The 26059-nt window shown below is 29.3% G+C and overlaps 12 protein-coding genes across 12 annotated transcripts; 7 read left to right on the forward strand and 5 right to left on the reverse strand.

The window, feature by feature from the left end:
• Nucleotides 1–45: 45 nt before the first annotated feature.
• PNEG_02270 (hypothetical protein) lies at nt 46–581 on the reverse strand (the record flags this gene model as incomplete). Its single annotated transcript, XM_007876069.1, has 4 exons — nt 46–130; nt 173–227; nt 275–417; nt 460–581. 4 exons carry the CDS (start codon nt 579–581, stop codon nt 94–96), a joined length of 357 nt encoding a protein of 118 aa, XP_007874260.1. The 3' UTR covers nt 46–93.
• Nucleotides 582–1040: 459 nt separating this feature from the next.
• On the reverse strand, nt 1041–4903 carry PNEG_02271 (hypothetical protein). Its single transcript, XM_007876071.1, has 6 exons — nt 4757–4903; nt 4497–4714; nt 4385–4447; nt 4139–4337; nt 3675–4097; nt 1041–3628 (listed from the first exon to the last, which is right to left on the reverse strand). Exons 1-6 carry the CDS (start codon nt 4853–4855, stop codon nt 1109–1111), a joined length of 3522 nt encoding a protein of 1173 aa, XP_007874262.1. The 5' UTR covers nt 4856–4903; the 3' UTR covers nt 1041–1108.
• Nucleotides 4904–4985: 82 nt separating this feature from the next.
• Nucleotides 4986–5524, forward strand: PNEG_02272 (hypothetical protein; the record flags this gene model as incomplete). Its single annotated transcript, XM_007876072.1, has 4 exons — nt 4986–4997; nt 5041–5160; nt 5214–5278; nt 5332–5524. 4 exons carry the CDS (start codon nt 4986–4988, stop codon nt 5522–5524), a joined length of 390 nt encoding a protein of 129 aa, XP_007874263.1.
• A 564-nt stretch (nt 5525–6088) lies between these two features.
• Nucleotides 6089–6781, reverse strand: PNEG_02273 (hypothetical protein; the record flags this gene model as incomplete). The annotated part of the gene is made up of 1 exon (XM_007876073.1): nt 6089–6781. One exon carries the CDS (start codon nt 6779–6781, stop codon nt 6089–6091), a length of 693 nt encoding a protein of 230 aa, XP_007874264.1.
• A 134-nt stretch (nt 6782–6915) lies between these two features.
• PNEG_02274 (ATP-dependent chaperone ClpB) lies at nt 6916–10632 on the forward strand. Its single transcript, XM_007876074.2, has 22 exons — nt 6916–7047; nt 7099–7594; nt 7643–7715; nt 7760–7920; nt 7964–8042; nt 8086–8148; nt 8187–8234; nt 8274–8330; nt 8370–8471; nt 8511–8581; nt 8625–8766; nt 8811–8940; nt 8982–9134; nt 9180–9309; nt 9363–9450; nt 9496–9568; nt 9618–9685; nt 9729–9792; nt 9839–9942; nt 9987–10099; nt 10146–10250; nt 10298–10632. The coding sequence occupies exons 1-22, from the start codon at nt 6954–6956 to the stop codon at nt 10587–10589; spliced, it is 2706 nt and encodes a 901-aa protein (XP_007874265.2). The 5' UTR covers nt 6916–6953; the 3' UTR covers nt 10590–10632.
• PNEG_04001 (hypothetical protein) lies at nt 10633–14535 on the forward strand. Its single transcript, XM_019757760.1, has 14 exons — nt 10633–10673; nt 10720–10865; nt 10917–11135; nt 11187–11267; nt 11314–11371; nt 11421–11605; nt 11650–11786; nt 11833–12192; nt 12237–12330; nt 12381–12619; nt 12665–12814; nt 12861–13010; nt 13054–13138; nt 13188–14535. Coding segments are annotated over exons 1-14 (3144 nt in total). The 5' UTR covers nt 10633–10671; the 3' UTR covers nt 14426–14535.
• Nucleotides 14536–14890: 355 nt separating this feature from the next.
• PNEG_02275 (hypothetical protein) lies at nt 14891–15580 on the reverse strand (the record flags this gene model as incomplete). Its single annotated transcript, XM_007876076.1, has 1 exon — nt 14891–15580. The coding sequence occupies one exon, from the start codon at nt 15578–15580 to the stop codon at nt 14891–14893; it is 690 nt and encodes a 229-aa protein (XP_007874267.1).
• Nucleotides 15581–16557: 977 nt separating this feature from the next.
• Nucleotides 16558–17359, forward strand: PNEG_02276 (hypothetical protein; the record flags this gene model as incomplete). Its single annotated transcript, XM_007876077.1, has 3 exons — nt 16558–16686; nt 16747–17202; nt 17300–17359. 3 exons carry the CDS (start codon nt 16558–16560, stop codon nt 17357–17359), a joined length of 645 nt encoding a protein of 214 aa, XP_007874268.1.
• A 711-nt stretch (nt 17360–18070) lies between these two features.
• Nucleotides 18071–19267, forward strand: PNEG_02277 (hypothetical protein; the record flags this gene model as incomplete). The annotated part of the gene is made up of 1 exon (XM_007876078.1): nt 18071–19267. The coding sequence occupies exon 1, from the start codon at nt 18158–18160 to the stop codon at nt 19265–19267; it is 1110 nt and encodes a 369-aa protein (XP_007874269.1). The 5' UTR covers nt 18071–18157.
• A 477-nt stretch (nt 19268–19744) lies between these two features.
• On the forward strand, nt 19745–24321 carry PNEG_02278 (hypothetical protein; the record flags this gene model as incomplete). The annotated part of the gene is made up of 15 exons (XM_007876080.1): nt 19745–19882; nt 19927–20031; nt 20074–20413; nt 20456–20515; nt 20559–20652; nt 20694–20783; nt 20827–20902; nt 20944–21174; nt 21225–21348; nt 21392–21498; nt 21544–21680; nt 21733–21859; nt 21910–22011; nt 22054–22378; nt 22422–24321. 15 exons carry the CDS (start codon nt 19745–19747, stop codon nt 22523–22525), a joined length of 2160 nt encoding a protein of 719 aa, XP_007874271.1. The 3' UTR covers nt 22526–24321.
• PNEG_02279 (hypothetical protein) lies at nt 22616–24394 on the reverse strand (the record flags this gene model as incomplete). The annotated part of the gene is made up of 8 exons (XM_007876082.1): nt 22616–22825; nt 22876–23296; nt 23332–23421; nt 23470–23619; nt 23666–23739; nt 24010–24086; nt 24133–24337; nt 24383–24394. The coding sequence occupies 8 exons, from the start codon at nt 24392–24394 to the stop codon at nt 22616–22618; spliced, it is 1239 nt and encodes a 412-aa protein (XP_007874273.1).
• An 870-nt stretch (nt 24395–25264) lies between these two features.
• Nucleotides 25265–26036, forward strand: PNEG_02280 (40S ribosomal protein S9; the record flags this gene model as incomplete). The annotated part of the gene is made up of 4 exons (XM_007876083.1): nt 25265–25306; nt 25406–25769; nt 25811–25900; nt 25942–26036. Coding segments are annotated over 4 exons (575 nt in total), but the record flags the coding sequence as incomplete, so codon positions are not given.
• Nucleotides 26037–26059: the final 23 nt, after the last annotated feature.

Raw genomic sequence — 26059 nt, forward strand, 5'->3', positions numbered from 1 at the left:
TATGTAAAGTTTTACGGCTAAAAGATAAACGTTTTCACCAGCTCATGAACACATCAATATCATTTATTATAATATTTGCCGCTTGTAGCGTTGCTACATTACTATACAGTTTTGAGGATTTTTGCGACTACTTCTATATTATTAGATTAATTGTAAAATATTAATTACGTACTTAGATCCCCCTGTGTTTTCTAGAACCTCTCCATTATTGCTTGCGTCTGAAATACCTAGGAAAATATATAAAATATAGTAGAAAAAATAGTATATAACTTACCTCCATTACTTTCTTGAATACCTTCGTTTGAAGAATTATGGTCGGATCTTGGTCGTGAGTCACCTTCTGCATGAAGGCTTAAACATGACGTGAGCCCCGTAACAATTGTAGGAACTTGTTCTACAACGTCATTTATTGTTTCACTTTATAAAATTAGTTAAGTGAATGATTTATACAAATCTTACCCTACTGTTTTTACAGGGTCACTTTTATTATGAGAAATAACAAAAGACTTAGGAAGAATCAGACGCAAGAGGGATACAATACAGCCAGGAACCGAGCATTCGGTGCTTGAAATAATATCCATTTGGCAAACTTAATAGAAGGCAGAGACGCAAAACAATATAGAAGAGATCAGAATAAGCAGAGAGATTGGCTGCCGTTAAAAAGGGGGACAGAAAGCATTGATGCATAAAGATCTTGTTATGCCCGGAAATTTAGTAGTTTCCAGCCACCTAATTTGGTAAAAAACTGATATCGATGTACGTGCATTAAAATAATGGAAAGAAAAAGTAATATTGAGAGTATTGAGTTGAAATAATATTTCCTTAAAGATCAGATAAAAATAAATATAAATACTATATGAGCATTGCACTTCTTTTTTTTTTTTAAATTAATGACCAAATATTTATTGAGTTTATCAATGACGATGTGCATAAAGTAAGATAACGTTGCATGAAAAAGTTGTTAAAATAATAAAAGCCATAATGAGAAAAAACTAATGAATATCTTAAATCGTATTTCTTCAGTGTTAATAACTCATTTTTGTTTTATTTTTATATATTGCAGTATATAGTTAATATATGATTGATAATATATTTGTAATACTTCATGTTATCTTCTCCGAAGTCTACTTTTGGGTGCAGCTATTTTTCGGCCAGGTACAGGACTTTGCGGCGTCCCAAACGTAAACGCAAAAGGGTTTGAAACAGGTGTATTTGAGTCTTGTAACATTGTGTTTTGAAATTGATTAAATGAAAAATTCATATTCGTTGTTTGTGTTTGTTGTTGACCTGGTTGAAACTGTGAAAAGTTTCCTGTAACACTATTGTTTGTCCCAAAATTAAAGGATGGAGCCGTCTGAAGATTCGAAGATCCAGTCGTAGAATTCCCAAATATAAAAGGCGCAGATGAAGTAGATGAGGTAGATAGAGGAGTATTATTTAAATTAAATGTAAATTCATGTGTACTTGTCTTGTCTTTATTTCCTTTAAACTGAAAAACAGAAGAATTATTTGGTGTATTTTGAAAAAAAGTATTCGATGCAGATTGATCAAACGAAAACTCTTTTTTTGGTTGATCCAATGATCCAAAAGAGAAAACAGGAGCTGATGCCATAGAAAAAGTAGAAAGAGAAGGTTGTTTATTTTGTTCAAGTGGGAAAGATGTAACTGAAGTCTGATTTAATTCTAAATTTGTCGGCTTTGGCTGATTTAATTGAGCAAAATTAAATTCAGATTTATCATTAGAAGGAATATCTTTCTGTTCTTGATTAGTTGTATTTGCTTGAGTAGAATATTTTTCTTGTGAAGAAAAATTATTCAATGATCCAAAAAAAGAGAAAGGAGCAAGAGTTTGAGGTTTGTTTTCTGCAGAATTAAACAAATTTGCATCTTGAGAAGGTAAAAATTCAAAAGGCTTACTTGTAGAGAAAGGCGATTCTAATAATACTTTTGTATTATTATCATGAGATTGTGATAAAGCTTTTTGTTCAACATTTTGAGGAAAAGAGATTGATGGTTTTTCTAAAAGAATCTGTGAAGAATTTGTGTCTGTTTTTGTATTTTCTAATATAGGAAAATCGCCAGTTATTACTTTGTGTTCTAAGGTATTCTTATTATCATCCAATTTTAAAGATTCTTCGACTTTAGGTATATCTTTTTGATTTAATGAATCTGATTCATTTTTCTTAAATTCAAAGATATTCTTTGTGTCTGAAATAGGCATTGCAAAATTAAGTGTGGAAGTCTGAGATTCAAATTTTAGTTCCTTTTTTTCAGGAGAATCCATTTCCATAACTGTATCCGCCGGCTTAAAAGCTGAAACTTGATTTTTTGCAGCATCCTGAAACGTCTGGAATTCATTCATATTTACAGGAAAAATAGAGACTGTTTTCTCTGGAGAAGCAGTTTCTTTTTCATTATTAATTTTCAAAATATCCGTTGCTTTGTTAGAGTTAGATGTAAAACCTTGTAATTCTGGACCAGAAGGTGCTGTATTTTGTGATTTTGTGCCAATTTCCTTAACACTAGAGGATTGAATAGATGGATTAGTTTTTATTTCCATCTTTTCGTCATTTAAAGAATCAGAATTTTTTTGTATATTTATATCAAAAGCAAATTGCTGATTTGAATTAAAAATAGATTTTTGTATTTCTTTCTCAAGCGAATAATTTTCTTTATCAATATTAGACAAAAAGGAAATATTATTTGTATGATCTGAGCTATGTTGAGATTTTATAGTATTAAGATTTTGCTCCTTTGGAATTATAAAATTATCAGACCCAGATTTTTTTTTTTGATCCGATTCATCCTCTTTTAATGTCATACATGTAGTATTTGCATTAAATTTCAGTATTTTGCATTCCTCGTCATTATTTTTTTCGATAGGAAATACAAAATTACAATTTTTCTGTTCTGAAATCAATTTAAAATCACCAATATTATTGCCTTTATTAGATGTCTGTTTAACTTTTAAGGATGATTCTGATAAAATTGATTTTTCTGAATCATCTATACTTGAATTCTGTATCTTAGAAGTATCGACACTTACGAGATTTTTCAAAAGGGGTGTTCGTGGACGAAAATATGGTTGTTGATAGTCTAAATTGCGTTTTTGTGAACCACACGCTAATTCCTTATAATCTATTTGATTTGTTTCATCTTTATTTTTTCTTCTTTTAAATAATATTATAGTATCATCTACGTCATCATAAGGACCAAACATCTCTTCTAAATCTTCTTCTAATGCTGAGAAATAGCCAGGTCTCTTCCGTTTAACCTGATTATTTACAAAAAAAGAATAGTTTTGAGAATTAGATTCACATAAAGATGAATTGGAATTTTTATTTGATTCCAAAATACTTTTATTCTTGATATTTCCAGAATCATCACTTTTTTGAGCACTGTGATATGAAAGTGACTTATCTTCTATAGCTTGAGCTTTTTGATGTTTTGTCATAACATTGACAGATTGATCTTCAGATTTCTCTTTTTGCAAAAAACTCTTTTTAGTATTTGATAATAAAAGACTATATGATTTGCTTCGCCTATGGCTTATCTCTGCTTTTTGCATGTCAGTCAAACTTGAAACTCCATAATTTTCGGATGTCTTTCTTTGTTTTATATTCTCTTTCTTTTAAACTAATTTAGAATATAATGATTTCTAAAAAATATATTACCGATGATCTTAAATCTTCAATATTATTTGTTTTAAAATTATTTATACCGCACACAGAGTTGTGCTTTGCATTGTTAAATCTATTATAATAATTTTTTCTTCTTTCTGGTATTTGAATTAGCTTCCTTTCTTTTCTAAAACAATTAAATGCCATATTATCAAATTTCGTACCAAATGTTCTTGTATGTATATTAGAATTTAAATTTCTTACTGGTATGTCTTTATTCATATACATCGATTTACTTTTATGGAGTTGTAGTTCTGTCATATTGTTTTTTAGTAATATTTCTTGTCGACAAATCTCACGCCAGGCTGTAAGAATTCCCGTAGAAGAATTTTTTGGCAATTGGACACAATCGAATGTTAAATAGTTATTTAAAAAATTCTTTTTCTGTTGTTTTTTGAAACCCCTTGATTCAGAATACTATTTATATGAATATTTTAAGTTTAATATATCATATATACCAAATGACACGGCAAAAATTTAGTAGTTTTAACATTTGAACAATTTTTTTCTAAACCATGACCTAAATATGAATCTAAAACTGTATCATTCTTAAAACAAGTTGGATTTTGTGCTTTTTGAAAATCTTTTTTATCATGTGCAAAAATATTTGATCTCGATTGTTCTTGATTCATATTTATAAGAAATTCATTTGATACACTTAATTTCATTAATAAACATCTTCAATCTGATATTATCTATATTACTCTTCTTTCTTAAACCCTTCTTGATTCTGATTCTCTTTAAGATGTTGAATACGCACTGTTTGTCTATAAATATTTAACATTCATTAGTTTTTTTCTTTTTTCCGCCACATACGGTGTATAACCAAGAAAATAAGGAGCTCGAGACTCTGACAGCATACTTTCATCGCTTTTTTTCTCCAAATCTTCCGATTTTTCCTCTTTTAAACTTTCTTTATTTAACAACCATTCTTCTGATCCCGTTTTACCAAAGAGAGACATATATGTCCAGTTAACAGTTGATATTATCTTAGCTACAACCCCTCCAACCGTGTTTTTAAGTAAACCACCAACCTAGATTTATTAAATATATCCATATTCATCTTTAATTAAAACATTTTCATCTGTTGGCTCTTTAGCCTTTTTTTTTACTCTAAAATAAGCATTAAATCTATTATTTTCTTTTCCGAGTCTTGTCTTAACAACTGGCCCCATTTTTAACCTTTTATCATAACATTTTACTTTAATTTAAGCCTTGTATTAAGATCAGGTTTAAAAAATCGTAGAAATTTTTTAATAAGAGTTAGCATTTTAAAAAAAATATTAAGAAATTTAATTAAAAATTATGAATCGGATGGTAAATAGGCTTACTTTCTTATAAATATTTGCTTATTTTTAAGCTTGATAGAAAGGATGAAACAGATGCAGAAGTTAATTGGGATGATCAGTGCAAAATCAATACATTTAGTCGGTTAAATCAACGTTTACAGTATAGAAAAGGGTATTTGAAGGAGAAGAAAGTATGTAGTTGTTAAAAAGAAAGAATAGGATTATTCAAATAGGATTTTAAAAGCTTGAGAAAGAGAGTATTGAAGATATAACGGAAGAACTTGAATTAATAGACGAAGAACGTTTTTTGTAGGAAAAAAAGAAATATATGTAAAATATATAAAATATCTGATTAATTTAAGTTATAAAATAGGGGATATATTTATTATGTTACCAATAGAAGAAGTGAAAGAGAGATTAGAAAAAAATCAGAATGAAGTTGATAAAAATGTTGATGAATTAGAAAAGGAAATATCAAAGTTAGATTGTTATATGGAAGAATTAAAATCAGATCTTTATAAAAAATTTGGAAAGGCAATTAATCTTGAAACCTGAATTATTTTTGTATAGATAAAAAAAGAATGTTATATATTTAAAAGGATTTTTTAATAAATAGTAAATATTTGATCAATATAGAGGGATAGGATTTATTTAAAACTATATATACGATGATAAATCGAAAAATAAATGATTTAATATGAATTTTTATAAAGCTTAAGTACTAGTGATAAAATAAACAATAAAATAAATTGTTTAACATGAAGGAATAATTTGTTTTTTTTTAATTAAATTTGATAATATATTTTTAAAATAGAAAAAATATGCGTAAATTAAGATTCATCTAGATGAAATCGAATATATTGGCTGAATTGGAATATAAAACATTTATATAGTCAAGTCTCTTTTTGAAAAGTATTTCCAAGTCAAATTGCAATATTTTATGTATATGTTTATTAAAACAAAATACAGTAGATAAGAGATTTATATATTTTATAAACATAAAAAAATGAAATTATAAATCAAAAAATTGACGTTTAAGTATTAATTATATGAAAAAATCCGAAAAAACTCTTTTTTTATGAAATTTAGTATAAAATGCTGTTAAATATGAAATGAAAATTATTCAGAATTAGCAAATACTAATGGTACTAAATTATCCGAAACAACTTGCTCTTTAAATTTCAACCCCCCATTAGACCTTCTTCGTGCATTAATGAACCACATATTAAGCTGATTTATTTTTAATCCTGTAAGACGACAAAGTAAGCGTTTTTCATCTTTATTAGGATATGGATAAGAAATATGTTCGAGAAACCAATCCTTTAACAATCTCGTCCTATTTTCAGGATGGTGAGTACTATGCTTCGGTCTAGAACTATTCGAAATTGTAGATAATGGAAGTTTATTTGTTTTAGAAATATTTGAAACTAAATCATATTGATATCTTTGAGACGCTAAAGATATCTCTGAAAATACATTCCGACATAAATCCGACAGATAAGCAATCTGAATAGACAAATGATAAATCCCTGAAACAAGAATAGATTCTGAAGAGTCGAACTTTTTTTCTGTCTTAAGATCTCCTACCAATTTTAACACTTCTTTCAGTCTATTTATTGTCTCCGACAATTCCTTGTTGTTTTGTCCATGACATGAATAAAGTAAATCATCTCTAATATCAATAACCTGATTAATTAACTTTAAAAGCATTTGTCGTCTAAACATCAATCTTTCAATCTTAGTCTCTGACTTATAAAATGTTTCATCATCCATTATTTCTTCAAAAAAAACTTCATATGGTTCCCTAGACATATTCTATATCTTTTTCCTTAAATAATTTCTCTCTTCTTCCAAAAAGACTCTACAATTGCCTGTCTAATACCATTTATTTCTTGAATGACACTGACAGGCAATATAAAGACGTTGGGTAATCGGAGATGCGTCCGTGTGGTACGTTGCCAAGCCAACGACAGAACATCAAAAAATGATGAATTACCAATTTACAGATAAAACAGAGAAAACAATAGCAGAATCCTATTCCCTTGCCCAGAGCAGTGGTCATATTCAGATTTTTCCAGGTATTGTACTTTTTTTCTGGAGAAAAAAAGTTACTGAACATAGGGTTTGAGTACATATTGCTTCAGTCTTATTAAAAGAAGAAAGTCCTCAACTTATACGTTTAGTGGTTGAAAAATCAGGAGGAGATCTTGTTAAATTCGAGAGAGAGGTGCTTAGACTGTTTGTTCGTATTCCGACGCAAGAAAATCCACCTGAAAATGTGATGTTGTCGCCTCAATGTATGAAAGTATTAAAAACGGCACATGAGCTACAAAAGTTGCAGAGAGACACTTATATGTCTCAAGATCATCTTATCTTAGCGTTGGCGGAAGATCCATCTATTAAAAAGGCATTAGAAGAAGCAGGAGTGACGTTTCAGCTTTTGGATCAAGCTATTCGAAAAATAAGAGGGAATCGGCATATAGAATCGAAATCAGCGGAATTGGGTTATGATTCTTTATCAAAGTATACCGTTGATTTGACAGAGCAAGCAAGAAATGGGGCTCTTGATCCAGTGATTGGACGGGAAGATGAGATACGTCGTACGGTTCGAGTGTTATCGAGGCGGTAATTTTATGTTTGAAAATGTAATATTAGATTTTGTGACATCTATAGAACGAAAAACAATCCAGTTTTGATAGGAGATCCTGGAGTTGGAAAATCTAGTGTAGTTGAAGGACTTGCCCAAGTAAAAAGGGTTCTATAATGAAATTTTTATTTATAAATTTATAGAGAATTATAAATGCAGATGTTCCATCTAATCTTTTTGCATGTAGACTACTTAGTCTTGATGTGGGTGCTTTGGTAGCTGGAAGTAAATTTCGTGGTGAATTTGAAGAAAGAATTAAATCTGTATTGAAAGAAATCGAAGATTCTCAAGAAACAATTATATTGTATTTATTTTTGACAATATATTTATTCTGAATAAAGTGTTAGGTTTGTAGATGAAATTCATTTGCTTATGGGTGCTGGAAATACTGGAGAAGGAGGAATGGATGCTGCCAATCTTCTCAAAGTAAATAATATGAGATTTAAATTTTTTATATTAATAAAAATAGCCAATGCTTGCTAGGGGGAAGCTTCATTGTATTGGTGCTACAACGCTAGGAGAATACCGTAAAGTATGCTTTTTTTTACTTTATTTTTCTAATATTCTAAGTATATAGAAAAAGATGCAGCTTTTGAAAGAAGATTCCAGCAGATATTGGTATTATTTTTTTTTTAAAAAAAAAAGCTTACAATTTAGGTTAAAGAACCTTCTGTTCCAGAATGTATTTCAATTTTAAGGGGACTTAAAGAAAAGGTTTAGAAATTAAACTATATATATATATTAAAATAGTAGTATGAGGTTCACCATGGTGTAACAATTCTTGATTCTAGTCTTGTCTCTGCCGCGACTCTTGCTTCTCGGTATCTTACTAATAGAAGATTACCTGATAGCGCGGTATAAAATATATTTATATATCCTATAGCTAAGTTTTAGATTGATCTTGTTGATGAAGCAGCAGCAGCAGTTCGTGTTGCAAGAGATAGTGCACCTGAAGAATTAGATAGGTTTTTCCCTATAAAAAATCTAATTTATATTTATAAAATTTAGCCTTGAACGTCAACTAAGACAACTTCAAGTTGAAATTCATGCTTTAGAAAGAGAAAAAGATAATTTATCGAAAGAACGCTTAGCAAAAGCACGTCTTGAAATGGAAAATGTAGAAGAAAAATTAATGCCTCTAAGAGAAAGGGTATTTTTTTTAATAGATGAATACTTATATTTTAAATTTTGTAGTATCAAATAGAAAAACAAAGGGCCAATGATATTCAGAGAGCAAAGAAAAAGTTAGATGAATTAAAAGCTAAAGCAATAGATGCAGAAAGACGTATGGATTTGCAAACAGCTGCTGATTTAACATATTACGGTACCTTTGATAATCTCTTTGTATACTTATTAATAAGCAAGCCATTCCTGATCTACAGAAGAGAATCGAGGACTTGGAGATTTTAAAAGCTAAAGCAGATGCTGAAATAATTGAAAAATCAAACTGCCCAAAACTTTTACTTACAGATGTTGTAACTACAGATCAAATAAATGAGATAGTATCTAGATGGACAGGTCTTTTTATAAATTAATTATCATTTTAAAATAACTATTAGTTAGGAATTCCTGTAACACGATTAACTTTAAGCGAAAAAGAAAAACTTTTAAAAATGGAAAAGAGTTTAACACAATTTGTTGTTGGACAAAAGGAAGCCGTAAAGGCAGTAGCAAATGCTATACGACTTAATAGGTATAACATTAATATCAATATTTTATATATTTAATTTTTTATTTAATTATTAGATCTGGTCTTTCTAATCCTAATCAACCGATTGCTAGCTTTTTATTTTGTGGTCCTAGTGGAACAGGAAAAACGTTATTAACAAAACAAGTAAATCAAATTTATTGATTCATTATAGATTAATAATGAGACTAGCTAGCCGAATTTCTTTTCGATGATAAAAAAGCTATGATAAGAATAGATATGTCAGAATATACTGAAAAACATTGTAATATTCTTTATATATCATATTTTATTTATGTTAATGGATATAATAGCTGTTTCTCGTTTAATCGGCGCTCCTCCTGGATATGTAGGCTACGATCAAGGTGGACAATTGACAGAAGTATATTTTTAAATGAAATGAGTTTTATGATTAATAAATAAAGCAACTTAAAAGACGACCATTTTCTATAATACTATTTGACGAAATAGAAAAAGCAGCACAAGAAGGCTATTCTAAATATTTCTTACATATTTTTGCCTAATATTTATTTAGTTTTGACTGTTTTGCTTCAAGTTCTAGATGATGGTCGCTTAACATCTGGTCAAAGTCAAACAATTGATGCTAAAAATGCTATTATTATCATGACAAGTAATTTGGTATTTAAATCATTATTCCTTCTTTCATATACTAATAAATTTAGGGTGCTGAATATCTTACAAATGCTGCTGTTACTTCTGATGGAAAAATTGATGATATTACAAAAGCTATGGTTATGGATAGCATTCGCAAATTTTTCAGACCAGAATTTTTGGGGTTTCTTCAATAAAACTATATTCTTTCATAGACTAATCAATCAAAGACGCACAACTGTAGTTATGTTTAATCGACTAACAAAAAAAAATATGCAAAAAATAGTCATTAAAAGAATTGAAGAAATACAAAAAAGACTTGAGGATAATAATAAGTAATAACAATTTCCTTCTTTATCTTTTTCTAATATTTTTCATAAAGAAAAATAAAAATTGATGTTGACGAAGCTGTAATCACTTATCTTAGCGAAGCCGGTTATTCTCCTTCCTATGGAGCAAGACCTTTAAATAGATTAATTCAAAACGAAATATTAAACAAGCTATCCGTCTTTATGTTGCGAGGCCAAATCAGAGAAAATGAAACTGTTAATATATTTTTACATGAAAAAAAAATATATATTCAGCCTAATCATGAATCAACCTCTGATACACTTGATGAAAGTATGGATGATGAAGTAATGTCTGAAGACATTGATACAGAAGAAATTTATTAATTTTAATATATATTTTATTTTTTAATACATTTCCTTAACATTACAACCCTTTAACGACCAACATCTTGAATGACTGTAAAAAATGTAAACGTTAAAAATATCAAGAACAAGTTAATTGATAAGTATTTAGGGACTATCGTTATCAAGAACATAGAAATAAGGATTCATATATATCTCGGAATATTGATTTGAACCGCTCAGAATCAGATTTAGCAGTAAATATTAAGAAAGCAACAAGTATTAAGGAAACAGCACCTAAAAGAAAGCATGTTAGAAGTTCGTGGAATTGAAAACAGAGGTTTATATATAGTTATGAACACGATATAGGTTGTATAGTATACACTTGGGATCATAAGTCATCATTATCATTTTGGGCGGGACTTAAAGCTCAGCCTATTTTATCAGACGATATTCAGATTTTTAAAGCATTAATATGCATGCACAAAGTAATTCAAGAGGGGCATCCTGTTACGCTTCAGGAAGCACAGGCTCAGAAATCATGGCTCGAAATTTGTTCTCGCTCGGTAATTGGAGGAAATGTCAAAGGTATTTTAATATATTATTTGACTTAAAAATAAATTGGTAATGGAAAATAAGGATACGGAAATTTGGTGAAAGAATATGTGGAGTTTTTAATAGCTAAACTTTCATTTCATAAGTTACATCCAGAGTTTAATGGTAAATATTGGATATGGAAGGAAAAGGACATAATTAATATATGAAGGAATGTTTGAATATGACGAATATTTAACACTTAAAAATACAAGTGATCCAAATGAGGGGTAAATATTTTTTATATTTTGTTATGGATTAAGATATTTATTAAAATAGATATGAAACTATTACAGAATTAATGCAATTACTGGATCGAATTGATTTATTTCAGAAAACGATATTTTTGCATTTTAGAAGTGGATCTACTAATGAATGTCGGATTGCAGCGTTAGTTCCTTTGGTTCAAGAAAGTTATGGAATATACAAATTTATTACAAGTATGATTCGTGCTATTTATCATAGTATTTTTATTATTTTATGAAAGATATGATTTGATAAAATATAGGTACACAATTTAGTGAGGGCATTAAGCCTCTTAAATTGAGATATAATTCTCAACATCATAAACTTGTTAAATTTTATTATGAATGTTCTAATCTTAGATATCTTGTTAATTTGATATCAATACCAAAATTGCCTCAGGTTTTATATAATTTGATATAGTCTTGATAATATCTAAATAATACAGGATCCAGAAGATTTAATAGAAGATTTCGAATTATCTTCACAGAAATTTTCTATACAGGAAAAAGATTCATTATCAGAAGGGTCATCGAAAAATGAAAATAATCATGATATTAGTAAGTCATCTAATATTTTGTCTATTAGTCAAATGCAAAAAACACCTACATACGAAGAACTTCAAGCTCAAAAAGAAACAGAATATGCGAAACAAGAATTTGATCAACAAAAATTAGCTCATGAGCGACTACTAAATGAACAATATCAGGCGTATATTCAAAATAGAGTCTCGGAATTAGAACAAGAAGTTTTTAATATGCATGGACAATATAATAGAGACCAGCATATGCTTGAACAATATGATAAGGTTGATATTATGACTTTCTTAAGTGGCATGTTAATTGGTCTTAGAAAGTTAAAATTTTAGAGAATGAATTACAGAATTTAAATATTAATGCATCTCAACAAATTGAAAGTAAAGATAGTTACATCAAGTCTCTTCAAGGTTTAAAAAAATCTGATATTCTAATTTCTAGATATTAACTTTTGTATAAGACCAGATTATTATGTGGAAAAATAAGTACGAGTCTTTAGCACAATTATACACTCAACTTCGTGAAGAACATATAGATTTTCTTTCAAAATTTAAACAAGTTCAATTAAAAGCAGCATCTGCTCAAGAATCTATTGAAAAAAAAGAAAAAATAGAAAAAGAAATGGATAGCAAAAATATGGAGTTAACTATTATAACTCGTGAAAGAGATCGTTTAAAACTTGATATGGATAAATTAAAAGTATGATATTTATATCTACATGTACGTATAGATTAAATATTTCAGAATCAAAAAGAGGAACTGGATAAAATTAACAAAAATTTAATGTCGAGTTTAGAAAAAACTGAAAGTTCCGAAAAATCCAAATCTCTCGAGCTTTCTTCATTAACATCTAAATATAATAAAGAGGTTTCGGATTTTGAAAAATTGCTTCTGGTAATTATAGACATATTTTATAATTTTTGAGATTAATAAGCAATAGGCTAAACAAGAAATGATTGATGAGATATCATTAAAGTTACAAGAATCATATGATCAATTAGAAACAGTATCGAAAGAAAAAGATGATGAGTTAGAAATTTATAAGGCCGAAATGGATTCTGCATTTATGAAACTCAATGATTTACATATGGTATCATTTAGTTTTGTTTAAATTATTTCTAAATATTATATAGAATAATCGTAATATGGATTCTGCTATTAATTCTGAAATTAACCGCATTTTAACTGATAATTCGAAAAAACTTAATAATATTATTGGTAAAGATCGGTTTTTGAATTTAAAAGACGAAAAATAACACTAGATTAGATGCTATTTTGCAAAGTGCTATACAAATAATTGATAATTCTTTATACGAGTTAGTTTCTCCTATGCAAACGGGTAATCAAAATTCAACTCCTGAATATTTGCTATCAACAATTGAGAAAGGGAGCTCTAATGCTATGGATTTTTTTACTACTTTTAGTAATTTTATAGTGGATAGTCCTAATGGAGATCATTCTGAAATAATACGATTGATTAATATATTTTCGAGCTCTGTCAGCGAAATACTTACTAATGCAAAAGGAATTGTCAGACTTGCTGGTGATGATGACATTGGAGAAAGGCTTATTTCATATGCCCATGATTTTGCTATTACTTCACAGAGGAATTTAGAAGCATTACAAACACATTCGTTAATAGATCTTTCAGATGAAAAAAAGATTGAAATAGTTATTTCAAAAAATTTAGATGTTCAATTATGTTTAAAAAAGCTTGCCCAGTTATCCGAAAATTTTGTACCTAAAGAGATTGTGGATTTGGTTGCAAATTCAAAGGAAGATATAGGAGATTTAGTAGATAGAGAATTAAGAAATGCATCACATGCAATTGAAGAAGCAGCTGCTCGCTTAAGCAAGTTAAAGGAGCGACCGAAAGATTTACAATTCACATGTTCCGAATTACAAATACATGATTCTATACTTGAAGCAGCAATCGTTATTACTAATGCAGTTTCCCGACTAATTAGAGCAGCAACAGATTCTCAAAATGAAATTGTTAGTCAAGGAAAAGGCTCTAGTACCAGGGCTGCATTTTATAAAAAGAATAATCGATGGACTGAAGGGCTTATTTCTGCAGCTAAGACTGTTGCTGGATCAACAAATATTCTTATTGAAACTGCAGATGGAGTAATTAATGGCAGGAATATCCATGAGCAATTGATCGTGGCATCTAATGAAATGGCTGCTGCTACAGCTCAACTTGTAGCTGCATCAAGAGTTAAAGCAAGTTTTATGTCAGAAACACAACAGAAATTAGAAGATGCTTCAAAAGCTGTTTCACTTGCATGCAAAACGCTTGTCAAACAGGTACAGGATATTGTAGAATCTCGTTTTCAACAGGATAATATTTTTGATTATTCCAAACTTACACCACATGAATTTAAAGTACACGAGATGGAACAACAAGTTGAAATCCTTAAACTGGAAAACCAACTTGCGAACTCAAGAAAGAAATTAGGAGAAATGAGAAAGGTTTCTTACTACAAAGAAATAATCGAATCATAATTTTCTATTTTATAAAACATTTAGCCTAAAACTATTTTATTCCAAAACTTTTTTAAAAATATATTATCATCAAACACATTTCATATTACACAAATATCTTAGAAATAGACTTAAACTCTAAATAACTAAACATTCCTTAAATGTATTTTTAATAGATATTCCATAATTTGCCAGCATGTCACGTGACATATAAGTCTATTTAAGACATACATACTCCTTTATATTTTTATAAACAATTATTAATTCGTCTGTATAAATTTCATTAATTTTTATATTTTTTTCTTTTTTTTTTATTCTGCTTATCATTTTTTATATATATGTATCCGCACATTCTTCACAGCGCCACGTGGCGTTTTATGATGAAATAGCTGTATATATTTAATACTTTAAACATTTACCCAGCACTGCGTAATTAAACCAAAAAAAGAAAACAAATAACATATAATTTTTCCTAAATATTATGATTTATGCCCAAAGTCCTGTAGCTCCAAATTCCTGTAATGTAGATGTTATTGTCATGTCCTGCATATCCATTGCATTATGTTCTGATAGCCATGTTTCCTCGGTTCCTATTTGTTCCTGACTTTTTGTGTTGCGCCGTTTACGTGGAGATTTTCTTGGGCAGTACCTATACATGGGATACATAGCCCGGTGTTTTTCTTTCATTTCTTGTGCTAATAAATGAAATCGCTGTTTTACAGCTGGTGATTCCCCATTCCACATAGATCCAATAATACGTGATACATCATTATTACACAAATTAGCATTCTGCCGAAGAATATGCGCTTGGTGATTCTTCCGATATAGAATAAACGCATTAGGTGGTCGTGGAGGATTCTTATTAGATGCTTGTTTAGCTGGTTTTTGTTTTTTACTAGGCCGAATAATATAGTGTGGTAAAAGCGTCTGTTTTAACGGAACCGGAACCTGAATTGCCGGCGCCGAGAGATCCAGTAATGTTTGAATCGTCACATCTTCTTCATTTTGAGGAACTAGAATAGGTTGAAATCCATGAGGTACAAAATATGCAGTTCCTTTATTTTCATCCAAATATTGTGATGCCTCTTTCATAGAATATGGATATAAAACCTGTTTTCTTGCTACCGTTTCATTTGGTAAGACAAATTCAAGATGTGCATATGGCATGTTTACCATTTCACCTTCACCCCTTTATCCCTTACTGATTTTATGTGTATTTTTTAATTTCAATTTATTTTTTCAACACCATGCATTAGCCAGTGAAAAAAAAAATAGACTTTAACCTTTCTTTTCTTAATTTTTAACAAGAGTGTTGCCTTCATTAGCCTTCAAAAAAAAAACATCCAAATATCTTCTTTATGTTTCTTGTTATAGAAAGAGAAAAGCGCCCCAAGCACTTACGCCTTTTTTTCTACCGCCACCTTAGATATTTTTAACCCAGCTTCATTAATTACATTCTTTAATAATAAAAGAATGTTCTTAACCTTTTATATTAGGTATTCACTTTTAATTCTATTTGATTTTTACTTTTTAGTCATTTTTTCTTCTTATAATTTTTAAGACAAGTGTCTAATATTTTTTTTATGTATTAATATTTGATGAAATCCAATTAAAATATCCATTTAAAGGCATAAGATTTCCTTTTCAATCTTTTAAAAAACAAGGTATTTCACCGCCTTTCCTTCTGTTTGAATACAGCTTTAAGTTTGTGTTTAAAAGATTTTTGCCACTAAAGGAATCAGAATTGCCCAACACGTCGATCAAAGAAAAAAGTATATTTGTAACTAAAGATCAAGACATCTTGTAGTCTTTGTATTTTGCCTGTCATTTTATCCTAGCTGTCTAATTCAATACTAAAACAAGTGTTCAACTAAATACTGAAAGTATATGAATGTGTTAGTTTGTTCTCTGGCGTAAATTATATTAACTATGGCTTATAATGAAGCTAAATATAACCCATGTTAAGTTGCTAATAAGTCTGTGCTTTGTTATTTAAAAAATGATTTGACTGCAAGGGGAATAAGACAAAGAATGAAGACCCCGGGTCAAAAGACAAAGAGAGATGAGCTTAAGATGATTAAAAGTAATATTCAAGGACATCCCAAAACTTGTCAATGGTGTCAGAAGACTTTTCAGAAAAGTTAAATATTTAAATGACGGCATTAGATGAATGGCAGAAATTAAAAGCTATTGCTATAGAATTATCAGTTATTACGAGTCCTGGTTTATGTGAATGTAGTCGTTGTGAAACCAAACGTCATACAAATCTTGAAACAAAAGAGGTAAAGTTGAAATATTTTCATTTAATAAGTTTTTTCTTGTTTATTTCTAAATTTAAATAGAATTATCCTTTATTTTCATTAGAAAAATCCTCGTCTTTTCCTGAATTACCTAAAGTTTCTTATCAACCTGCTTCATTAGACTCTTCTATTCATGACGCTTCATATCAACGCTTATTTGAAACTGTTTGTTGCATTCTTGAACGTTCTTCTAACGAATCTTCTTCTTTCCTAGCACGTCATACTTGGTGTCAAGATATTTCTCTATATACTGTATGGAACACAATCCAACAATCACGTACTGCAAGTCTTCCTTTATTAGTTCGCTCATTAAGCACTGAAAGTTCTGCTTCTTTGATGCATAATACTCCTTCTACTGCTTCTGTTGGTAGAAGATTTCGTAAGGATGTTCAACAATTGCTCGAAAAAGCTTTTCAATGTAAACCTTGGCCAAATCCTGTAGAAAAAACAATGCTAGCTCGTCGTTGTGGATTGACTGTTCGCCAAGTAGGTGTATGGGTAAGTAAATCTTTAAATTCCTTCTTACTACACTCTTTCTCATCCTGTTTTTTAATCTTTATATTACTTTAGCTCTTCATTTCTAACTCTATTATAGTTTTCTAATCGCCGAGCTCGTTGTTGGCCTACTTCTACAACAATTGCTACTGCATGTTAAGAAAATAACTTTTTCTTAAAATTGCTATTCAGAACTTCTAATATCTCGCCTTTATCTACTTTAAACTAACCAATCATCTATATATATCTTATTTTACTTCGACTCATTTCTAAGTTTTTTCTTCTTTTTTAATTCACTTATTCGAAAAGAAAGAGGTTGAAGTTCATTCAAATCTCAGCTTCCTTCTTCAATGCTTTCTTCATAACATGGTATTTCTTATTAAGACTTGGGAATTGAGGTTATTCAGAGAGATTTTTAAATTTTCTTAAAATTTTTTACATAAGATAATAAGGTTTGGTTTTTAATGAAAGGAGAAAAAGGTTACATTATTTCTTTCAATACATAAAAGCCCGCTTTGCTTTATCTGGCTTGAAACTCCGATTTAACCGTGCGGACCTTTTTTTCATTTAACGTCAAAACGAGATCAAAAAATCATAGTAAAAGTGAAAGAAAAAGAGATTCTGAGTAAAATACATAAGAAAACATATGTTTTAAAGAGATTTTTGAAGAGAACGGGTGAAATTTGTATTTATAGGGATTTTTTATCTTTTAAAACAAGTGATTTTTGGTGAAGAAAGTTAAGGTTATTGGGAAAGTCGGAATAGTTTTTTTGTTTAGAGAAAGGTATCATTTGACTAGAAACGCAGGAGATATCAGAAAGATCTACGGGAAAAGTATCTTGTGGCGTCGCTATAGACTTGAGGGAAAAGAGTAGTTTTTAAGGGATTTTTTTTCATAAATATTGTTAAGGAATTTTGGAGGATTTTTTAAAAAAGAAGAGTAGTTTTTGAGTCTAGAATGAAGACTAAATCACCGGAATTTATGTCACAGTGTAGAGTATTAAATTTTCCATGGATGAATAAGAGAATGAGACGTTCTAAGTCTGAATATAAAACAGTATCAGGACAAGCAGAATATTCGCAAGTTCTTATGTTTCAACCACCTTCAGTTGAAGTTGAATCAGGAGTAAACAAATCACCGTTTCCTGTAATCCAAATGATGGATGGGAAGGAGCCTTTCATTTGGGAAGATGGACAAACTAAGTTTTCAGATATTCCTAAAGAAATGACTCAAACGAAATCTTCGTGTTCACGAACATCAGTGAAATCAGTTTCAAAAAATCGTATTCCTCGGCCTAAAAATGCATTTATTCTTTATAGATCTCATGTGAGTCAATTATTGAAGGAAACTATGACATTTAAAGTACGTGAATCGAATATATCAAGTTTAGTTAGTGAGATGTGGAAAAAAGAATCAGATGTGGTACATGCTTATTATGCAAGACGAGCGGCTCTTGAATGGGTTAAATATATGAAAAGAGTTCAGCAACAGCGTTGCTCTCTGAATACAGACGAATCGGAAATAAGATCACCAACTCCGCCCGTTCCATTACGGAATGAGCCTTCTTTTTCGCCAGAACCTTGTCCAAATATTGTTTCATATACTCAACCGTCGTTTTCAAGTCCTACTCAAACGTCTGTCCAGGAAAATTCGGTTGTTACATCTTATGATGATCCATTTATTGGTACTATGTTATATAATTCATCACCAGATACTTCAAATCTAGGATTTGTAAATACTGATCCATCAGTACGTTTGTCATCATCGCCTCAATCTTCTAATGGAGATATTCTTGATCCTACATATAAAGATAATATACCAACTGGAAATTCTGGTTATTTATTTCTCGACAAATCATGTGTACCACTTTCTTTTAAGGATTTTCTATTCTCTTATAATATGAATCAATTAGATACAAATTGTGCTTATACATTTAACTCTTCAACTCCTGTTTTTCCTACTAATACATATCCTTGTATGATTGATACTGGTTTGGGTATGGATACTAATATTCGATGGCCTGGACTTATGCAAACTTCTACTCCATGGCCTGTTAATATAGTTTAACATATACATATTAACCCTTATCAATTATAATTATATTTTTGTCAAATTTTAAACTATTTTTCCAAGATATTAAGGATTTTAGCATTCTTTGTTTTTGTTATAACTGGTTATTCTAAGAAGAAAGATCTAATATTATTTTTTTTTATAAATTTAACTTGTACAAAACTATATTGTATTTATCTACTTTTTAAGCCCTAATGAAGTTGGGTTTTTGCTTATTTTAAACTTGAATATTTTATTTGTATTACTATAAATCTTTATTTTTTCACACTATTAGAAGTTTTATTATGAGAAATATATCTTTATCTTATATCAACATATTAAATTCTTTTTTACTAGGTTGATTTCTCTTAAGTATATATCAACTGCGTATACGAAGTGCATATAGTACGCATATATTGCGGATATAACACGCATATATACTGCATATACAACGCATATATTACTTTTAAAAAGATTGTTGGGATATTAGACTTAATGAAAACAGATATTTTTGGCAAATATTTAACACCACATAAAATTGCTTTATTAGTATTAGTTGAATTATATTGTAGCTTTCTTCTACCTCCTAAACATACAATTCCAGTCTTAACCTTGGTTATGGAGCATTTAGATGTAAGTATTTTTCTCAAAGATATATATATTAATTATAAATATAGCCATCATGTGGAAATCCATCAACATTAAAACATCTTCGTAGCTTTACATCAGATAAAGCAAGTCATCTTCCGGGTAGAACTATATATGATATGATTCTTAAAAGAGTAAGATTGGTATTGGATATTTTTTATCTTATTTTTTATTAGCTTTGGGATCTTCAATCATTAGATGATCTTATTTCGTTTTTTGCTAGTATTCCAGGTTTAATTTCTCGGAGACAATCTCCACCAGTAATTGGGAGACGAATGTTATTATTAAGTCCATCTTCTTTTCTTGGATCTTTTGTTAGAAAATGTGTAGTTGAATTTAATAATCTTCCATTGGATGATGTAATTAAATTATGGAAAGGTTTGATAGGATATAGAAATATTTCAGTACCAAAATGGTTGCAAAAAAATATAGAAATAACAATGTTTAATTCTAGTATGGGTCTTGAAACTTCATTAGACGAAGAGATGGATGAGAAAATACAAAATGATTATGAAGGTATAAAAATTGGGGGTTATATGTTTTTTTGATTTATTTTAGAATGTTTATCTGTTTCTGATATTGAGAGATTATTTGAATTTCATGTTAGCAAGATGCAAAGTATATTTTTAACTTGAAAGAAATTAAATTAATGTTATCTGAGAAAATAAATCTAAATTAAGTAAAGAAATGAAAGAACGATTGAGGAAATTTATGGAACATAATGTATCTGTACCAAATATAGTAAATTATGTCAAGTATAAGGGATTAAATTCTATATATTTTTAATAATTTTAAGGTTTCTTGATTCATGGAGATCGGGTGATTATCGAACTTCATTTGATTATCTTTTTCGCTATTTTGATTATACAATGCGTAATAGAGATAAGTGAGTTAATTTGTTGAATATTTTTTATGATTAAATGATATAGAACAGGATATCAATATGCATTATTGGATTTAGCAATGTTACAAGCAGATTTTTATTGTAATAAAGAGGCTATTTGGGTTTTTTTTTTATAATTTGATTTTTTTCTTAACTATTTAAGGCTATTCAAGAATCAATTGATACAGCAAGGGAAAATAAAGATCATGCTTGTCTCAATTATGCTTTATCTTTTCTTACAGAATTTCAAAGGAAAGAAACAGAAGGAATAACAGGACAAGGTGTATCTGATGAACAAGTGTTAAATTATCTTTTGTTAAAGACAAAGGAAACTAAAATGGTTCATCTTCAAACTGTAACTTTCTTAGCAGAAGCAAAAAGGGCTCTTTTAGAAGTCAATTAGTTCTAAAATCTTGAAAAAAAGATGTTAATATGATATTATAGGAAGCTATGATTGATAAAGCATTCGAAATGGTTTTAAAGTCATTCAATTTAGCTTTAGAGTCATGTTCTACAAGTTTGATTTCATCTTGTATACTTATGCAAAGTGGGATTTGGTCAACTTTAGGTAATATTTATGGATTGTAAAAAAGGCTATTTAAAAAAATAAGGCTGTTCTTATCTTTGTTCTGTTTTGTTATCTATCTTTATTAAATATCCTTCCGATGATGTATCTTTTGAAGAAGTTGTTAGATTGCGATGCGCATATGCTTTTCATGTGTGAATATCTTTCTTTTAATTCAATTATTAAGGGATGTATTAGTTATCAAAAGAAGGAAAACTTGATGAAAGTAAAAAGTTGATGATTGAAACTCAAGAGATCGCATTTAAGTCACATAAGGTATATCATGTTTGGTCATCTTATTATTTATACCAGGAGTTAAAACAAGCAATTCGTAGGTTTGTTTTTCTAAGAAATTTTATGAATTTCATGATTTAAATATATAATTAGAGAAGATCTTCGGTATGCAGAAAAAATTTACCAACAATTATCTTCGATTGATGTTGACGGTGATGTTTCGTTTTATATTTCTGTTTCTGAAATAGAACTTGAAGCAAGAAAAGGGAATTTTTCTTTGGTATATTTATATTTTTTTTCCATTTTGTATAAGTAATCTGTATTTTATAGTCTTTTGATAAACTTTCGATTATGCAAAATCGTGTAAAAATGTCTGGATTTGAAGGTTTATATCACTTAATGTTGTTATTAGTATCGGCACAACTTTACATTGTATTAGATTATTTTTTTATGATAATTTTAATATGGTTATAGGAATGTCAACAGCCTTTAAAAGCTTTTTCAATTGCATCAAAATCTATTGTTTTAGCAACAGCGCATCATAATGTGTCGTTAGTAATAAAAGCAATTTTATTATTTTCACAAATATTGTTATGTTTAGAAGAGTTTTTCGCTGCATATGATATTGTTCAAAGATTCATGCCAAAAATATTAGAAACTTCTGATCTCGAGCACGAAAGCATTGCTTACTTTATTATGGCTGAAAGTCTGTTTGGACGTTATCAAAAGGACAAAAATCTTGAAATAAATATAGCAGAACAAGAGGAAATTTCAGATCTTCTAGATCAGGCATTAAAAGGTTAAAGATATCTATTTTGTATCTATTTTTTTAATTAATTAAGGTTTTCTAAAATTACAAGATGTTAAATATGAAAATAAAGTATTAAGAAAAAAATTCGAATTTTGTCAAAGAACTGGACGGATTTTTGAAGATAAATTGAATTAACCCGGTTAAATTTTAGTGGTACAGGAGACTAATAATTTAAAATAAATATACAAAATATATGAGTTGTTTATTTTTTTTATAAGTATGTTGTTATCTGTTTATAAAAAAACTCATAATAAGCTCATATGAGCCAAACATAATAGCAGCATTCGGTATGACACGCAAAAGATGTACAACAAGTCCTCCATATAATGCAGAAATACCTTCTTCTCTCCATATTAAGCAAAAACATTGCATTAATCCTTTATACTTTATATATCCATTTCGAGCAGGAAATTGGCGTAATCTCGTTCTTACAACCTATAGAATATACAATTAAAAAATATAACAATAATAGCAATATAATTCACTTCATGAGGATATGTAAGAATTGTTGCAATAAGTTTTGCAGTTCCAGCTGCTACTAAAGGGTCTATCCATCTAGATGATTTTTGTTTTTCAGCAATTTGTTTCTTAAATCGTTCATAAAGAACCCATTGGATTGTACTTTCTGATACTCCTAAGTACGAAGCGCTCATTCCTCGGTATAAACTATAAAACCCTTCTTTCTGGATCGTCTTTTTTATACAATCCCATGTATTTCGATACGTTTTTATTGGTGCTTTATCAAGTTGTAGGCGTGTTTTAATCATCCAAATAGGATTTGTTATTGTAGATGTAACTATTCCTGCTGAAATCGCTGACATTATGTGGATCCAACTTGATTCATTGTTATTAAAATATTTTACAAAAATCTTTTTAGTATTTTCATATGTATAAAAGTGAATTGCTCTACTCATCAATTAAAAATTAAACAATATATTAACTTGGATAAATGCCTGGCTGGAACAACTCCAATAAGATTAGGTCCTAATCCTTTAAAGAAACCAGAACTTCCTTCGATATGATAAATATTGCTATTAAAAATAGTTATCAATATTGATAATAAACTCAAGAAATATTACATAAAAAGATGATAAGCTGGAAATAAACGTATTCCGTAGGACGAAAATGCTGAAAAGGCTGGTGAACGATAAAAACGATGTTCACTTTGAAGACGAGTTTTAATAATATCCAAAGGAGATGTACAAATAGCTGCGATCATTCCTGCACAGCTAAAAAAATATATAAGTTAAAGAAAAGATATTAAGAAATGTTTACCCGCCTGCCAGGAAATGAGCCGAAGGTGGCACAACTACTGGCGCGGCTGCTGATAAAGTGTCGTAATTAGTAGGCTGAATGGATAGAATGATTAATATTAACAAATATATTAAATAATCGCGCTATATGTGTAATATATACATTTTTAAAGTGAATAAATATTGAATTAATTTATTAGTTTTTTAATTAAGGGTAAAGCCCTCGATTTTTTATCGGATTTCTCAAAATATTTTTAATATATTCAAAGCATGTAATATAAAATGTTTTATATATTTAAAGTATAAAATCAAACAGTTATATGATTTACTGTTTTACAATGTAGTTTCATAGGGAGAAATTCGTACAGTTTCTGGTAATGAATCAACAGTTACTACATGTGCAGGTTGAGGTCCTTTCGGTTGTCGCTTTAAGCATATATATTCTATTAGAGGTGGAGGTTAGATAATTTAAAAAATGTTTAAACATACCTCCTTTCTCACGTGCTTGTTGACGTAATCGTGCATTCTGTTTAACACGCTGTATAAAATCATCCCTGCATTTAGAATGACGAACATGTTCAACACGAATATTAAGACGTTTAGCGATACATCGATGGCCAGTACGTTTATATACAAGAACGTTTACTGAGGATTTTGTGACACCAAAAATTTTGCCTGTTCGACCATGATAATACTATAATATTTTAAATCAATTTTATAAAAAAATATATAAATAAACCTTATAAGGCATTCCTTTTTGAACAGCACTGTTGACACATATATCTACATATTGACCAATTCGATATGTTTTTAAGTATGTAGAAAGTCTAGAAGTTAGAAAATACTGAAATATAAATAAACAAAGGTGTATATGATTATGTTTGATAGAGATAATTATAGAAAAGAGATTTGAAGTGGTGCGGTAAGTGGATATAGTATGCGTATATACGTAGTATATAATATGCATACATGACGCATATAAGACATACGTATTGAATAAAAACTTACTTAATTTGACCTTTTTGACGGAATTTTCTCTGAAAAAGATGACGTGTTCTTGCTCGTAATCCTTGTTTTTATAAGCATTGAAAATAGAGAAAAATAAGTGCAATATGGCTTTTTAGAGTCCAAATTGTCACTTTGAAAGGTTAAATACCATAAGAATGAGGCATCTTTTAAAGGATAAGATTTTTTTAATTTTTATCGAGACCGCTTTTTTTAACCGATTAAAAAAAAATATTTAGTGCGTAAAATAAGAACTGTTTTTAGTAGAAAAAGAAAAGGTTAGGAGGTGTTTTAAATACTATAAACTAATAGTTTGAAGTATTTTTATTATTTTTCTTGAAAGAACGGTGAAAATTGGTTGAAATTTCATTAAGATATCAAAGATTAAAAGGTTGACGAAATTTTCTAGGAAAAAGGGTATTTTCTTAGAGGAATCCTGCTATATTTGCCTATTTTTTAATAAATATATTGTGTATTGTATTGTTGGTTCAGCTGTTTTTTTTTTTTTTTTGAAACAAAGCACAACTTTCAGTGGTTTTTGTACAGAACTTTTTTTGAAAGGAGCAGTTGCTTAAATAAACGGAAGAAACGTATTTTTTATATTAGTATACATAATAGATGCCTCGCGCCTTTAGAAATTATAGAAAAACCTACAAAGGTATGATAGATTTTGCTTATTTAGGGTATTTTTTGCCTAATAATCAATTTGAAAATTAATAAAGTTGCTGGAACTTAAGGAGTCTAATGTGATGCATAGTTCCTCGGCGTCCTTTTGAATCTGCCCGTTTGGATGCAGAACTTCGGCTTTGTGGGGAATATGGGTTGAGAAATAAGCAAGAAATTTGGAGAAATCTTTTAATTCTTTCAAAAATTCGCCGAGCAGCACGGGAATTATTGACACTTGATGATAAGGACCCTCGAAGACTTTTTGAAGGTAATGCTTTAATTCGTCGACTTGTACGGATAGGTGTTTTGGATGAAACAAAAAGAAAATTAGATTATGTATTGGCATTGCGTATTGAGGATTTCCTTGAACGACGACTTCAAACACAGGTGTTTAAGCTTGGCCTTGCAAAAAGTATTCATCATGCACGTGTCCTTATTCGTCAACGTCATATTCGGTACAGATTGTCTTATTTTTTTTATTTTTTAACATTTATAGTGTGGGGAAACAAATTGTTAATGTTCCATCTTTTTTGGTACGATTGGATTCTCAAAAACATATTGATTTTGCTCTTAATTCACCATTTGGGTATTTTTTTATTTATATTAAAATGTTACTAATAGATCAAGTGGTGGACGGCCTGGTCGGACACGGCGTAAAAAACTTTCTGCTAAAGCAGAAATAGATACTGCAGAGGAAGAGGAATAAAAAAACTTTTTTGCGTGATTTTCTAAATTTATTTTAATT

This window comes from Pneumocystis murina, assembly GCF_000349005.2.
Source record: "Pneumocystis murina B123 chromosome Unknown supercont1.13, whole genome shotgun sequence".
In the NCBI taxonomy this organism is placed as follows: domain Eukaryota; kingdom Fungi; phylum Ascomycota; class Pneumocystomycetes; order Pneumocystales; family Pneumocystaceae; genus Pneumocystis; species Pneumocystis murina.

Bases quoted from the DNA above. Each gene is read 5' to 3' on its own strand.
- PNEG_02271 (XM_007876071.1), bottom strand. From the start codon at position 4,855: ATGGGGCCAGTTGTTAAGACAAGACTCGGAAAAGAAAATAATAGATTT. The intron at 4,098-4,138 runs GTATATATGATA...TCATATAAATAG, and splicing joins AATTTTTGCCGTGTCATTTG to TATTCTGAATCAAGGGGTTT. The intron at 3,629-3,674 runs GTAATATATTTT...TTAGTTTAAAAG, and splicing joins TTGAAGATTTAAGATCATCG to AAAGAGAATATAAAACAAAG.
- PNEG_02274 (XM_007876074.2), top strand. From the start codon at position 6,954: ATGATGAATTACCAATTTACAGATAAAACAGAGAAAACAATAGCAGAA. The intron at 8,767-8,810 runs GTATTTTTTTTA...TAAATTTTGTAG, and splicing joins TAATGCCTCTAAGAGAAAGG to TATCAAATAGAAAAACAAAG. The intron at 9,451-9,495 runs GTAAATCAAATT...TAATGAGACTAG, and splicing joins AAACGTTATTAACAAAACAA to CTAGCCGAATTTCTTTTCGA.
- PNEG_04001 (XM_019757760.1), top strand. The intron at 11,136-11,186 runs GTATTTTAATAT...ATGGAAAATAAG, and splicing joins AATTGGAGGAAATGTCAAAG to GATACGGAAATTTGGTGAAA. The intron at 11,372-11,420 runs GTAAATATTTTT...TTATTAAAATAG, and splicing joins ACAAGTGATCCAAATGAGGG to ATATGAAACTATTACAGAAT.